The sequence below is a fragment of the Chanodichthys erythropterus genome, chromosome 24 (genome assembly GCF_024489055.1).
Source record: "Chanodichthys erythropterus isolate Z2021 chromosome 24, ASM2448905v1, whole genome shotgun sequence".
Classification (NCBI taxonomy): domain Eukaryota; kingdom Metazoa; phylum Chordata; class Actinopteri; order Cypriniformes; family Xenocyprididae; genus Chanodichthys; species Chanodichthys erythropterus.
In genome coordinates, this window is record NC_090244.1 from 15,913,479 (window position 1) to 15,928,123 (window position 14,645).

At 35.6% G+C, this 14,645-nt stretch overlaps 1 protein-coding gene across 1 annotated transcript in view; it reads left to right on the forward strand.

The window, feature by feature from the left end:
- Positions 1–14,286, forward strand: part of erc1a (ELKS/RAB6-interacting/CAST family member 1a) — a 29,927-nt gene extending 15,641 nt beyond the window's left edge. Inside the window, exons 8-18 of the mRNA XM_067379826.1 lie at positions 136–276; positions 1,179–1,319; positions 4,069–4,262; positions 4,575–4,586; positions 5,524–5,611; positions 5,743–5,874; positions 7,124–7,284; positions 10,434–10,581; positions 10,869–10,970; positions 11,698–11,754; positions 14,225–14,286. Of these exons, the coding sequence (XP_067235927.1) occupies positions 136–276; positions 1,179–1,319; positions 4,069–4,262; positions 4,575–4,586; positions 5,524–5,611; positions 5,743–5,874; positions 7,124–7,284; positions 10,434–10,581; positions 10,869–10,970; positions 11,698–11,724 (1,146 nt within the window). The 3' untranslated portion in view covers positions 11,725–11,754; positions 14,225–14,286. The remainder of the gene's footprint in view (positions 1–135; positions 277–1,178; positions 1,320–4,068; positions 4,263–4,574; positions 4,587–5,523; positions 5,612–5,742; positions 5,875–7,123; positions 7,285–10,433; positions 10,582–10,868; positions 10,971–11,697; positions 11,755–14,224) is intronic.
- Positions 14,287–14,645: the final 359 nt, after the last annotated feature.

Sequence of the window (14,645 nt, forward strand, 5' to 3'; positions counted from 1 at the left end):
CGTTGGTGCACTTCCAAATGGCATCAGCATGGTCGTAATCTAGAGTCGGAACATCTGTGCTTAGTTATAAACATTTCATGTTCGTTGTATATGCTGTCTTTTTGGCACTGTGTTAATGTGTCCACTTCTAAACAGGAACGTATTATTGAGCGTCTGAAGGAGCAACGTGACCGCGAGGAGCGAGAGAAAGCAGAGGAGCTGGATAGCAGTAAAAAAGAGCTGAGGGAGTTAAAGGAGAAAGTCAGCATGCTGCAGGGAGATCTGTCAGACCGAGAGGTTAGAGATCAACAAACAGAAAAGCCATTAAAAGCACATTACATGATTATGACTTATTATTTATTTATCTTGCTGTAGAATAACATGCACCTGTAAAAATATTTTATGTTAAATTTACTTGAGAGCAAAATTGTTTAAGATATAACTTGTTTTCATAGAATCTATCTTGAATTAAGTTTCTTACCCCATTGATTTTAACATAAATCTATTTAGAAAATAGCAACATATAGTGAGGTATAATGAGGTTGAGAAAAATAAATGTTATTCTAGATATATTCTCTGAAAACAAGATTTAATTAAGTAAATCTTAAAATATTTAATATTAGACAATAAAAAAATATTTATAGTTTTTATTAATATTTTGAATTAACTTTTATTTTTATATTTTACGTTTTCATTTTAGTTCCATTTTTAGTAATTAATTTTTTTAATATTACTATTTATTTTTATTTCGGTTTTAGTTTTAATTTATATAAGTGATTTTAGTTTTAACAAACTTATTTCAGTTAGTTGCCAAGACAACAATTCTGATATTTGTTTAGTTTTAGTATTTCATGTATTATTTATATTTCAATATTTCGGTTGACAAAAATATTTTTAATAGCTTTAGTCTTAGTTAATGATAATAACCCTGGTATGTTGTTTAAAGGTTATTTAGATTTTTTTTTTTTTTTTTAACTGAAAAACAAGATAAATGCCTGATTAAGACAATTATTTTACATTTATTACAAAAAGAAGGTCAGTCTGGATTTCTATAAAATGTGTAAATCTGCTCATAAGTAAGGGGGTCAACCTCGAAACATACTTACAAGCATACATCCTATGTGACATTAGATTCTAAAGGAACATGTATGCTAAAAGTGTATGTATACTTTGGACCTCAATGCTAAGTTTGGTTTCAGACTTCTCTGCTGGACCTCAAAGAGCATGCATCGTCGCTGGCTTCATCTGGCCTGAAGAAAGACTCCAAACTGAAAAGCCTAGAGATCGCCCTTGAGCAGAGGAGGGAGGAATGCACTAAGCTTGAGAACCAACTGAAGAAGGTGAGCGAGAGTGTCCTAATTTGCTGGATCTTAATATTTGCATACTATCCACTTGAGAAAAGATTGTAAATGTCCTAAATCACATTGCGTTAGTAATATGTAAACCAAAGTTCTTTAAATGGCATACTTTTTACAAATGTGATTTCCAGGCCTGGAGAAGTCTTAAAAGGGTCATGGAAATTAGATAACATAAAATGGTTTGGTAATTTTTTTGCTCTTCTGTAAAATATTTAATTGGCTAGATATTGCTTTTCTAAGTGTTTTTGTGGAGATAAATTAGTGTAGTGTAAAAATATATTATATATTTATGCTTTGGAAAAAAATATTTTCAACAAAATATATCACCCTTTTTTGTCATTCCAAACTTTATTTATTCTGTGGAAAGAAGATATTTTGAAGAATGTTGTTAACTAAAAAGCTTCAGTTCCCACTGACTTCTATTGTATGGACCAAAAAATACAATGGTAATTAATAGGAACCCAAACAACACAACTTGCTTCTTCACTACCACAGTACGATATGTTGAACAAATCAAAAAGCTAGTCACAACTGTTTACCATATTGTCGCAAACCTGTGATTTCACGCAGGTGGTGGAGTAATAACTTCTTTAAATGAATCCATTTGAGATCGAATTAATGCTAGATTTTCTGCTATAAATTACGGACATGACATCTGAGGATTAATTCTCATTTTTCTCAGTTATTTTGCTTTATTTCCATATTCAATCATAGGCTCATTCTTACGTACCAGAGCATGTACGCACATGCGCACTCTTCAAAAACGTTGCTTAAAATCTCTTGACAAACTAAAATATGTAAATGACATTTGTATATATTTGAAATAAATGATATACATTGTACTTAATGTCAGCTTGCTTGTTTTGCTCAAGATAACAATTTATCAAGTCCACATGTCATAAAAACAAGAAACTATGCTCGAGAGCTGTCGTTCCAACCACACAAGTTTTTGGTTAACAACAACTTCAAAATATCTTCTTTTGTGTTCTGCAGAAGAAATAAAGGCATACAGTTTTGGAATTAAATGAGGGTGAGTAAATGATGGCAGGATTTGCATTTACCCCTTTAAATCTGTTTATTCAAAAGATTGATACATTATATAGTAATGGAATTTCACCCAGCAATCTACAATTTCTAAAAAACTTAAAAGGTCACGGAAATAGTTTGGTCAAAAAATGTGGGAACATAGTGCATAGTACAAACCTGATTCCCAAAAATTTGGGACACTGTACAAATTGTGAATAAAAAAAGGAATGCAATAATTTACAAATCTCATAAACTTATATTTTATTCACAATAGAATATAGATAACATATCAAATGTTGAAAGTGAGACATTTTGAAATGTCATGCCAAATATTGGCTCATTTTGGATTTCATGAGAGCTACACATTCCAAAAAAGTTGGGACAGGTAGCAATAAGAGGCCGGAAAAGTTAAATGTACATATAACGAACAGCTGGAGGACCAATTTGCAACTTATAGGACAATTGGCAACATGATTGGGTATAAAAAGAGCCTCTCAGAGTGGCAGTGTCTCTCAGAAGTCAAGATGGGCAGAGGATCACCAATTCCCCCAATGCTGCGGCGAAAAATAGAGGAGCAATATCAGAAAGGAGTTTCTCAGAGAAAAATTGCAAAGAATTTGAAGTTATCATCATCTACAGTGCATAATATCATCCAAAGATTCAGAGAATCTGGAACAATCTCTGTGCGTAAGGGTCAAGGCCGGAAAACCATACTGGATGCCCGTGATCTTCGGGCCCTTAGACGGCACTGCATCACATACAGGAATGCTACTGTAATGGAAATCACAACATGGGCTCAGGAATACTTCCAGAAAACATTGTCGGTGAACACAATCACCATTGTCGGCTAAAACTCTATAGGTCAAAAAAGAAGCCATTTCTTTTTGGAAAACTGGGACGCCATGTCATCCGGACTAAAGAGGACAAGGACAACCCAAGTTGTTATCAGCGCTCAGTTCAGAAGCCTGCATCTCTGATGGTATGGGGTTGCATGAGTGCGTGTGGCATGGGCAGCTTACACATCTGGAAAGGCACCATCAATGCTGAAAGGTATATCCAAGTTCTAGAACAACATATGCTCCTATCCAGATGTCGTCTCTTTCAGGGAAGACCTTGCATTTTCCAACATGACAATGCCAGACCACATACTGCATCAATTACAACATCATAGCCTGTAATCCAGATCTTTCACCCATAGAAAACCTTTGGCGCATCATAAAGAGGAAGATGTGACAAAGAAGACCTAAGACAGTTGAGCAACTAGAAGCCTGTATTAGACAAGAATGGGACAGCATTCCTATTCCTAAACCTGAGCAACTTGTCTCCTCAGACCCCAGATGTTTGTTATAAAAAGAAGAGAGGATGCCACACAGTGGTAAACATGGCCTTGTCTCAACTTTTTTGAGATGTGTTGATGCCATGAAATTTAAAAACAACTTATTTTTCCCTTAAAATGATACATTTTCTCAGTTTAAGCATTTGATATGTCATCTATGTTGTATTCTGAATAAAATATTGAAATTTGAAACTTCCACATCATTGCATTCTGTTTTTATTCACAATTTGTACAGTGTCCCAACCTTTTTGGAATCAGTTTGTACATGAATGCGAATGTAGTCATTGTAAACAAATGGGACAGTAAGCATGGACTTATATATTTGAGTTTGTGTAAATTGTGGGTGTTTATATCACGGTCATCTATTAGGCCCAGAGTGCCGCAGCCAATTCACAGGCCAATGCAGAGATATCTGAGCGGATTTCATCACTCGAGGCTGATGTGGCCAGACACAGAGAGGACTCTGCCAAAGCCCAGGCTGAAGTTGATCGTCTATTGGATATCCTGCGCCAGATGGAGAACGAGAAGAACGACAAGGACAGAAAAATCAGTGAGCTGGAGAGGTCAGTCTATTTCCCTGCTCACCATGGCTTGCTCTCTCCTCTTCTTTAATTATGATTATCTGTTGCATTGGTGTCGCAGTCAAAACATGTTACGTCTTTATCCATTTTTGCTGCCATGTTTAAGCATCACAGTCAAAACGTTTTCAGTGTCTGCGTTTGACGAGGCTGATGTTTTGACTGGGCTTCTTTCCCCCCCTTTGAGTTTTTGCGTTGAAGCACTGATCAAGTACTTTTTCTCACGCTAAGTGGCCTTTGAACTTCTGCTTTTTGTCTCCCTCTTTTTCACTTTTTCACCTGGAAATGTGTACCTAGTGTGGCTTCCAGGTTAGTAGATACATGTGTACTTCCACACACATAAATGGGCCTCAAGAATTTAAGTTTAACCCTTTTAAAGATCCCATGAAATACATGTTTTGTAGCTTTTAGTCATCTGATAGTGAACACTTAAAATTTAAAAAGACAAAAAAAGCTTTTAGCAGACATACAAATTTATAATTGACAGATCATATTTTTCTAGGAATGCACCAATCTTAAAATTTTGGCCGATCATTATTTTCATGTTATGAATGATAACCGATAAATTCAATACTATTTTGTTTAAATAAATTAAAAAGAAAACATTAAAAACTAAGATAATTTTACATTTTACATGCTACAAGTGAATTTAGGAATCCAAAAAAGTATGAAAAATTGTTATTCATTTTGTGATTTGCTAAAGATGACATTTAACAGCGATATTAAATTATTTAAAGATTAACTTTATGAAAAATTAAATATCTGATCATTAAATATCAGATAATTTAAAAAAAATGTCTGATAACCGATGTTACCGATATATTGTGTATCCCTAATTTCCAGTCACATGATCTCTAGAATGACCTAGAAAGTAGCAAATCATAGTTCATAGATGGCATAAATAAAGCCATTTGCCTATTTTCAAATAAAGTGATGAGCCCTTCAATATGTCCCATGAAAAGTTGTGTTCATCAAGTGATTTCATGGCGTTTTAAGTGCAAAAAAAGAAAGAATGAAAGAAAGGGAATGTATTTTGCTTCTCCATGTAATCACTGTTTTAGTATTTGAATTGCACAAGGAAGTTATTATACATGTGATCAGGCTTGGTGATATTTATTGACCAATAATAAAACCAGCTTTTTTTTTTTAGAGCTATTAAATAGTTAATAGCCCGCTCTACCCAAAAACTCTTAAACTCTTAATTTTACTATTAAACCCTCACAACCACTTCATGTTTATGTTTCAGGCAAATGAAAGAGCAGAGTAAGAAGTCATCTGGCAAACACAAGGAGCCACCAGGGAAGGGCAGAAATGTCAACGATGGCCCACAGCAGGTGAGAGTTACAGAGGGATAGTTATGACAGCTTTGTCATAAGCTCCTGTGTTTTGACAGATCCCTGTATATTTCCAACATTGTCAAACTCTGCTGGTGTGCTTATGATGAGCTGAACCCTGTCTACCCCAGGAGTCCCTGCGGCAGAAGGCAGAGCGCATCGAGGAGCTGGAGGAGGCTCTCAGAGAGAGCGTTCAAATCACTGCCGAGAGGGAGATGGTTCTGGCACAGGAGGAGGCCGCACGAACCCACCAGGAGAAACAGGTCAGCACTACAATACTTACTAGCAAAATCATAAATGTTCAGAATTGACTAATAAATGTGTTACGTCAATAACTAGTCGACTATTTTTAACTTGATATGCTGTCTTAAAAATGCTCTTGAAACAAGATGCTCAAAATAAGGGCGATAGGGGAGTTCAAAACTACTAAAAATCAAGATATTTCTTATTTGATTTTTTTTCTACAATGAAGAACCAGGACTCCCATGGTCTCAAAAAACTTGAGTATATAAGGAAGCCAGCCTTTATTAAAGAGTGATTTCTAGACCTAGAAAAGTTATGTAAAGTAATAAAACCTTAAAACTTCATTGGCATTTTATAATGAATACACATTTTTCTAGTTATGCCAAGCTCTTATACATTTTATCAGGAAGAATACGAATAAGAAACTGAAAATGTCATGGCTTTTGAGTATTATTAGGGACAATGTGGGGCCTTGGAATCTAAAAGGTTGTGAACCACTGTGCTAGCTTGCTAATCAAAGCACCTCCACTAAAATATCAAAGCTAGAAAAATAAGAAAATGACATCCTTATTGGATAAACCAGCTCATACCAGGTTAAGTTGGTCAAGCAGGTTTTTGCAACATGGTAGCCGATTTCTTGGTGGTCCAAGGTAGTCTACCAGCACCAACAAGCTTGACCAAGATGTTCAACCAGGTCAAACTCTGCCCCACTAGCTTATTGACTATCTAGACCAGCTTAGACCAGCTAGAAATCATTTAATACCACCAGAAGCCAGTAGAGTAGAGATTAGCTGATTTCTAATCAAAACATTTAGGATCAGTTTCAGGGTCAGTCAGTGTTTAATTTTTTTGTCAATTGGTCATGATATTTTAGGTAAGGTGCAGTCATATTAATGAAAATCTGGCAAAATTTCACAAGCAAAAAAGATCCATTGTCAATTAAGCACAGCTCACACAGAAATCACTTTCAAACCAAGCAGTGTTTTGTTGGTCAAAATGGCAAATTCACATGGTGTGTGATCTCAGATATCTGATAACAGATTATTTTCTGAAACAAATGCATTTTCTTGAACTTAAAAGAGCTATAAAGAGCTAAAAAAGTGAATTGAATTGAAAAATGAATCTCCTGCATGAAGAAATCTTTCACCCATTTCCTATTGAAATTACTGAATTTCGCCTGAAAAAATTTCCCAAACAATGGTTACATTGGGGACTGCATCTTTAGTCAGTCTGTGAAAAAGATTTACCTTTTGTTTATTTCTTAAAAAGATGGAAGAGTTGCTTGGAGCGATGGAGAAGGTGAAGCTGGAGCTTGAATCCATGAAGGCCAAGATGTCGTCCACCCAACAGTCTTTGGCTGAGAAAGAAGCTCATCTAACCACACTGAGGGCAGAGAGGAGGCGACACCTGGAGGAAGTGCTGGAGATGAAGTACGCTACCAACTTTGTTTACATCTTACCATAACGGTGCTTGCAAAGAGTTTGCAAAGAAACTGAAAAGGGCTTGCGAACATTTTGGGAAATTAGAGCACTCATTTTGCACAGGGAACCTGCAGGCCATATTGTTTTACGTGGGTTACACAAAACAAACTGTTCCTTAATGACTTTATCTGTTTTATACATTAGTACATCAAGACAGTGACTAAACGACCAACTTCGCATTGGCCTTCATAGCAACACGAAAAAAAATAGTATAATTCAAATTTTTAATAGATTATATACAGAAAGCGGGCAACACAACAATATTAAAACACTTTAATCCTATCATAATGAATGAAACTGTCACTGCGAGTTTACATAATTTCATGTGTCTGAGCACAGCTTGAGCTCACTGACTGTCCGTCCACAGAGTTCTTCCATTATAATCAATAAAGCTGTCTACAATGCAGAATAAATCTCTTATTTACACAGTATCTATTTTTGTTGCATCATTTTCTTAAAAGTAAATGTTCCAAAAGGGGTTTTTTTTTGCAGCGATGAAACATTTTAGGATCCCCGAAGAACCTTTCAGTGAACAGTTCTCGTCCCTGGACTAATCTTCATGGTACTTTAGACCGTGATGGAAAAAAATTTCCTGGGACAAATTGTTCTGGGTACTTTCGGTGGAAACGAGGCTATTTTTTTAGGTTATTTTTTCATAATTTCTAATTAAGCATCCAGGTGGATGCTGCACATTGGTGGTGGTTGAGGAGATTCCCCCTTCAATATGTAAAGCGCTTTGAGTGCCCAGAAAAGCGCTATATAAATGTAAGGATTATTATTATTATTAATAATTTAAAGGTGCCCTAGAATCAAAAATTTAATTTACCTTGGCATAGTTGAATAACAAAAGTTCCGTACATGGAAATGACATACATTGAGTTTCAAACACCATTGTTTCCTCCTTATGTAAATCTCATTTGTTTAAAAGACCTCCGAAAAACAGGTGAATCTCAACATAACACTGACTGTTACGTAACAGTCAGGATCATTAATATGTACGCCCCCAATATTTGCATATGCCAGCTCATGTTCAAGCATTAGACAAGGGCAGCCAGTATTAACGTCTGGATCTGCACAGCTGAATCATCAGACTAGGTAAGCAAGCAAGAACAATAGTGAAAAATGGCAGATGGAGCAATAATAACTGACATGATCCATGATATCATGATATTTTTAGTGATATTTGTGAATTGTCTATATAAATGTTTCGTTAGCATGTTGCTAATGTACTGTTAAATGTGGTTAAAGTTACCATCGTTTCTTACTGTATTCACGGAGACAAGAGCCGTCGCTATTTTCATTTTTAAACACTTGCAGTCTGTATAATTTATAAACACAACTTCATTCTTAATAAATCTCTCCAACAGTGTGTGATGTTAGCTTTAGCCACGGAGCACAGCCTCAAACTCATTCAGAATCAAATGTAAACATCTAAATAAATACAATACTCACATGATCTGACGCATGCATGCAGCATGCATGACGAACATCTTGTAAAGATCCATTTGAGGGTTATATTAGTTGTGTGAACTTTGTAAATGCACTGTATTATTTTGAGCTGAAACTTCACAGACACATTCAGGGGACACCTTAGACTTATATTACATCTTGTAAAAACTGGTTCTAGGGCACCTTTAAAGAACCCTTTTCTGCTATAAAGAACCTTTAGCACAATGAAAATTTCCATAGCCTCTTTTCCACCAAAATTACCCAGAACAATTTGTCCCAAGAACTTGTTTCCCCCAGACCTGTTGCTGTCTGGATTTCCATCGTGGGCTAAAGTACCGTGAAGATTGGGCAAATTAGTCCGGTGACGTAGTCTGCGAGTGACTTTCCAGTTCCCGCTGGATTTCATCCTCCACATATAAGCTTAATTAACCCTGAACCTCGTCGTCAGTTTTTAAACTCCATTGTTGATTCGAATAACAGACTTTTAAAAGTGGTGGTTGAAATAAAATGCTGCATGAACTCAACCAATCAGCATGTTCAGCACCCCCGAAAGTTCCTGATCTTTGAGTACTACCTTGCGAGCAGGGACTTTTTGAGGGGGAAATTTTACCTGGAACTTCATTTAAACCCTGGTCCCTGTGACCAAAACACACACAGTACTACCCCAAAGTCCCTAGTTTCTGAGGAAAGTTCCTGCATTGGAAACACGACTAATGATAATAAAGAACCTTTCATTTTAAGTGTATTGGATGTTAGACCGTCTATAATAAAAATGAGTGGTCTATTGATTTGATACAGTGGGATTTGACCTATTGGTTTTCAAAATGATTATTTAGTTGCAATCAATCTTTTTTATATATTCACTAATTGAAACTTGAACTCATTCTACTAATGCATTCTTTGTCATGCATCAACATGTACAATATATTCAATACAATATATATACAATATACATTCAGGAACAGCAACAAAAAGCATATTGTAAAGATTTAAAGAATATTGCATCTTCATCTACCATTCATGCAGGAGACACATCTGCTATGTGATATGCAATGAACTTAAGATGATCTAAATTGCGTTTCCAAATGAGATATTTAAATCATTAAATAACCATCTTTTTCCATCAGATCTCATTCTGAGGTCACTCTGGCAAGCTGTAGTGTTAATAATATAAATCAATGAATACAGAGTAAACAGAGGTAAACGTCATGACAGAAAAATAGGCTGTAAAACTTTAACTGAGTACATGTTTTTCATACCATGTGTTTGTGCAGATCATAAATGCAGAGGATGATTCATTCTGCACGTGACTTGTTCTGTTTGCTATTTCTGTCTCCATACTTCAGCCATGCTCCTGGGAATCTGTAGAAAAACTGAGAATAAACAAGCTATTTCAGTCTTTCTGAGACAATTACGCACAATCATTTTGACAAAATCCATATTCCACCGAGATGTTTTGTACTTGTGAAAGCAAACATCCTTTAACCTGCTCTGTTGAGGGTCGTAAGACACCTGGTCATTGTCGATGAGGTGTTGCTTTGAAGAGCACTTCCGTAAAGTGCTGTTTGACATTAGGCTTTGACTTCTAATCATAAAGATATAAATATGTTTTTAATTTAGTTAATGACTTAAATAATTGTAATTCACAGACAGGAGGCTCTGCTGGCAGCCATAAGTGAGAAAGATGCAAACATAGCCTTGCTGGAGCTGTCTTCATCCAAAAAAAAGAAGACACAAGAGGAAGTGGCTCAGCTGCGGAGGGAGAAGGATCGTTTGGTGCAGCAACTCAAACAGCAGGTACGGACTGCGTCACAAGGCTCCAAGCGTAACTGTTTGTCCTCAAGGTCAAGTTGTTTGTTTGCTTTGAATCAGTGATCATAGAGTTGCTGGGGAACTTAAAAGGCCTAGACAAAATACATCTTTGTTTTGACTGGTGGGTTTCTGAATGCAAACAAGGTCTATTGATGTGCTTGTTTTAATTGATCTCTTCTTCTTGACCCCTAATCAACCCCCCTAACCTTTTGCTTTCATCCTTTTCTACCCCCCTTTCTTTCCTTACATCTGTGCCTCCTCTTTTCTCCTAGACACAGAACCGTATGAAGCTCATGGCGGATAATTACGACGATGGCTACTTGAAAACACCACCTGACCAGACCAACCACAAACCTCCAAAATCACCCGATCAGGTCACAATCTGGTCCTCTGCAAAGATCAGAAAAGTGTTAAAGGGACAGTTCACCCCAAAATGAAAATCTTGTCATCATTTACTCACCTTCATGACATTCCAAACCCGTTTAACAACATGAGTAAATGATGACAAAATATTCATTTTTTGGTGCACTGGACCTTTGAGATTGTTTACTACTGTCATCAGCTTTTTTTCTTCTTCAGTGGATATTCAATATGGCTGAATATGAAATACTTGTACCGTTGCTGTATTTTGCTTATCCCATATTCATAGGAGCTTAATCTTAACAGCAAGCCAAAGAAATACAAATTGGAGGTGTGGTCAGTTTCATACTTGTTAATAAAATATTAATATTTGAAACTGAGTTGGAAACGGACGCTCAATTGTCCATTTCCATTGCAGTCACGTTATTGTAATTGAAATGGAGCTGCCCTCATCTCCAACGCAGACGCCATCATTTCCTTTTTACTGCCTTCATATTGATCATAACTTCTCAACCCTATGGATTTTATTCTTATTCATGACTGTAGAAATCGCCCCTAAGCGCAGATCCAGGATCAGTTTCCCTTAAACCTTGCAATACAATATTCAAACATCAAAGATGCTGAAATCTGATCCTGCGTCTGTGCTTACGGGTTGCTTCTACTTGGATATATTCGCATACTAACCTGATCTTTTTTCCCATGCTGCACTTGGCTAAAACCCTGCCATCTCTTAACCAATAGGATGATGAGGAGGGCATTTGGGCATAGCCTCACTGGCAGCCATTTTGTTTTAGAAGGGTGAGCATTTCTTTGATGGACATGTAAAAGCCAATCTCAGCTGCCCTGTTCCTCCCCATGTGACATCAAACCCTGCCTGTCTCGCTGTGCCTGTTTGAGATTATTGACCATGTCATGGCAGTGCAAACATGCTTCTGAGGTATCCATTGGCATGTTTTTATTTGCAAATATTTTCAGTACTTTTTTATATTTCAAAGGTTATTTGTTTTGATATAAAATCTACATATATAACTTATTTATAATTGCACTGCTATGAAATGGTCTACAAATCTCATTTCCTCTGGTTTTGTTTTTTCCCTCCCTTTTTTAAGCCTGTTATCTTTATGTATGGTTTTGTGGTTAAACATAATCCCAGATGCATTAAGTCTATAAATTTTCCACACTCTCTCTGCCCTCACCAGATTCAATTCCTCCTCCTCCTCCTCCAAAAAAAACAACAACAAAACTTTTACATGTTAAACAAGCACTATTTAATTAGCAGGGTTACACAATCAATAAAATTCAACAAATACAAACTACGAAAAATACATTTTTTTATAAACTGGTAAGAAGAATGTACAGTGCAAAGTTAAATATGTTTATTACAAATATGAAATGTACATACCTGTACACAGTGAGGTGTGAGACCACATTGAGAATCTGTGATTCAAAATCTAATTTAAATCTGGAAACAAAAAAAAAAAAGCGTATGCATTTGGTGTACTAAATATACAGAAATTCTGAAATTTATATATTTCCGTGCAAAAGTTTGGGGTCAGTAAGATTTTTAAAAAGAAATTAATAATTTTATTCAGCAAGGATGCATTAAATTGATCAAAAGACAGTAAAAAAATCTTTTTAACTTTATATTCAAAGAATCCTGAAAAAAATTAACTGTTTTAAACGATAATAATAATAAATGTTTTTTGAGCAGCAAATCAGAACATCAGAATGATTTCTGAAGGATCATGTGACACTGAAGACTTATTAGTTATGCTGAAAATTCAGTGTTGCCATAACATCACAGGAATAGAAAACAGCTATTTTAAATTGTAGTAATATTTCACATGACCGTTTTTGTTGTATTTTTGATTAAATACATGAAGCCTTTGAATGGTATATATATTTTAGAGCTGTCAATCGATTAAAAAAATAATCAATTGCACATTTTTCTGTAATTAATCGCACCTAACATTAAAATGTACAATAATACATCATTTCACAGTGAATCTCCAAATTAATGTATAGACAACAAAAAGACGGTACATTTAAATATTTGCTTAATGGCATGTTTTTTAAAGTACTATGAATGAAGGCCAGTTTCAGCAATATCAATACTGATAGCTCTACTAAATGTATTTTTTCTCAATTTCTGTGGGATGAAATTAATAAAAGTTATTGTTAGCGTTCTTTATGACCCCTGTAATCCATCATAAATAAGGTTATGACACCACCAACTTTTATCCAGTGAAATTTCACAATTCCCTATTCCATATTTTTAGACCACAACAAAAACTACTAGTCTACTTAATAAAAAGTTTTTAAAGACAAGTAAACAGTCAATAATAAGAACAAATATACAAGTTACAAGCAATGGCACACATAAATAGAATAGAACAAAGATTCAAATTAAATAAACAGTGCTTTAAGATTTTCAATGTCTAATCATAATATTCAGGGAAGAAATAGTAGTCAAATGTAAAATAACACTGCATAGTCTTTAATGTATAAATATAATATGGATTAATCATTATTAAAGCTACAAAAGAGCAATTTTATCTTTGTTATTCATTCTTTGATTGACATTAATGACACAGACAGCAGGTTTATCAGGCTGCTGTCACTTTAAGACCTGATGAACATGATAGGATCTGTCACACATCTGATTTTTTCCAAACTCTTTGCATTCAAAAATGGGCATCTTGACATAATTTCTCAAGAGAACTCAAATCGGTCTGTAAAGCGGATTTCTGTGTGCGTCATGTATGTATGGACAGTTTTTAGCTGACTTGCGTTAACCAAACGTTAACTGTGTGTGCGTTTTATTTATTTTTTATTAATAATAAAAATTTCTAAACCCTTTACTGCACATACTATTTTGCTGTGAGTTTACAGAAACATCAACTAAATAAATGAGGACTGCTCATTACTGTTTATCAGTATTTAACTAAACCAATGTTCACTGAAAGTTATGACCCAGAATGAGGGAAGATATCAACAAACTAAAATCAAATTAAGAGACACAATAATATAATGAAATTAAACTACATGAAATCTTAGGGTTTTGGGGTAATGTCTTGTCCCGTTGTGTCTAAAAAGCATGTGTTTGCATGCCAAAATATCTTTTCAAAGCACCGTGCTGATAGAAATGATGTGCTTGCATTGAACAATATCAGCCCCGGCAAGCTAAAGTTTGCAGACGCATGAGAACAGACTGTATGTTTCTCATAATCCTTTGTTCTGTGGTAGTGACAGTCTCTCTGATCTGTAGATAAGATCTGGGCGGAGAGCCACAGTGCACAGGAGCTCTACACTGGCCACCTGATTATCCCGTACAACCACCCCAAAACCCTTTACTTACAGAATCACCTCAGCCCACATCTCATCACACCAGTTACCCAGGACCCACCGTCAGTGACGACACACACATTTTCACAGGTAACACTTATATATACGTTATATAAAGTGATATAATGCATTTCTTTATGCATCCTGTAATTTATCATACATGGGGCCAGATTTACTAAATGGTAAATCAGCTTAAGAGCGCAATTCCACAAGTGCGCTGATGGGAGTGCCAAGTTTTGCACGTGATCTAGTGCTGATGCACAAATTAAAGAACACAGATGCAGTCAAATCATTTACATAATGACCAACGCAATCTACCAAGAGCAGCACAAATTAGCGTTGGG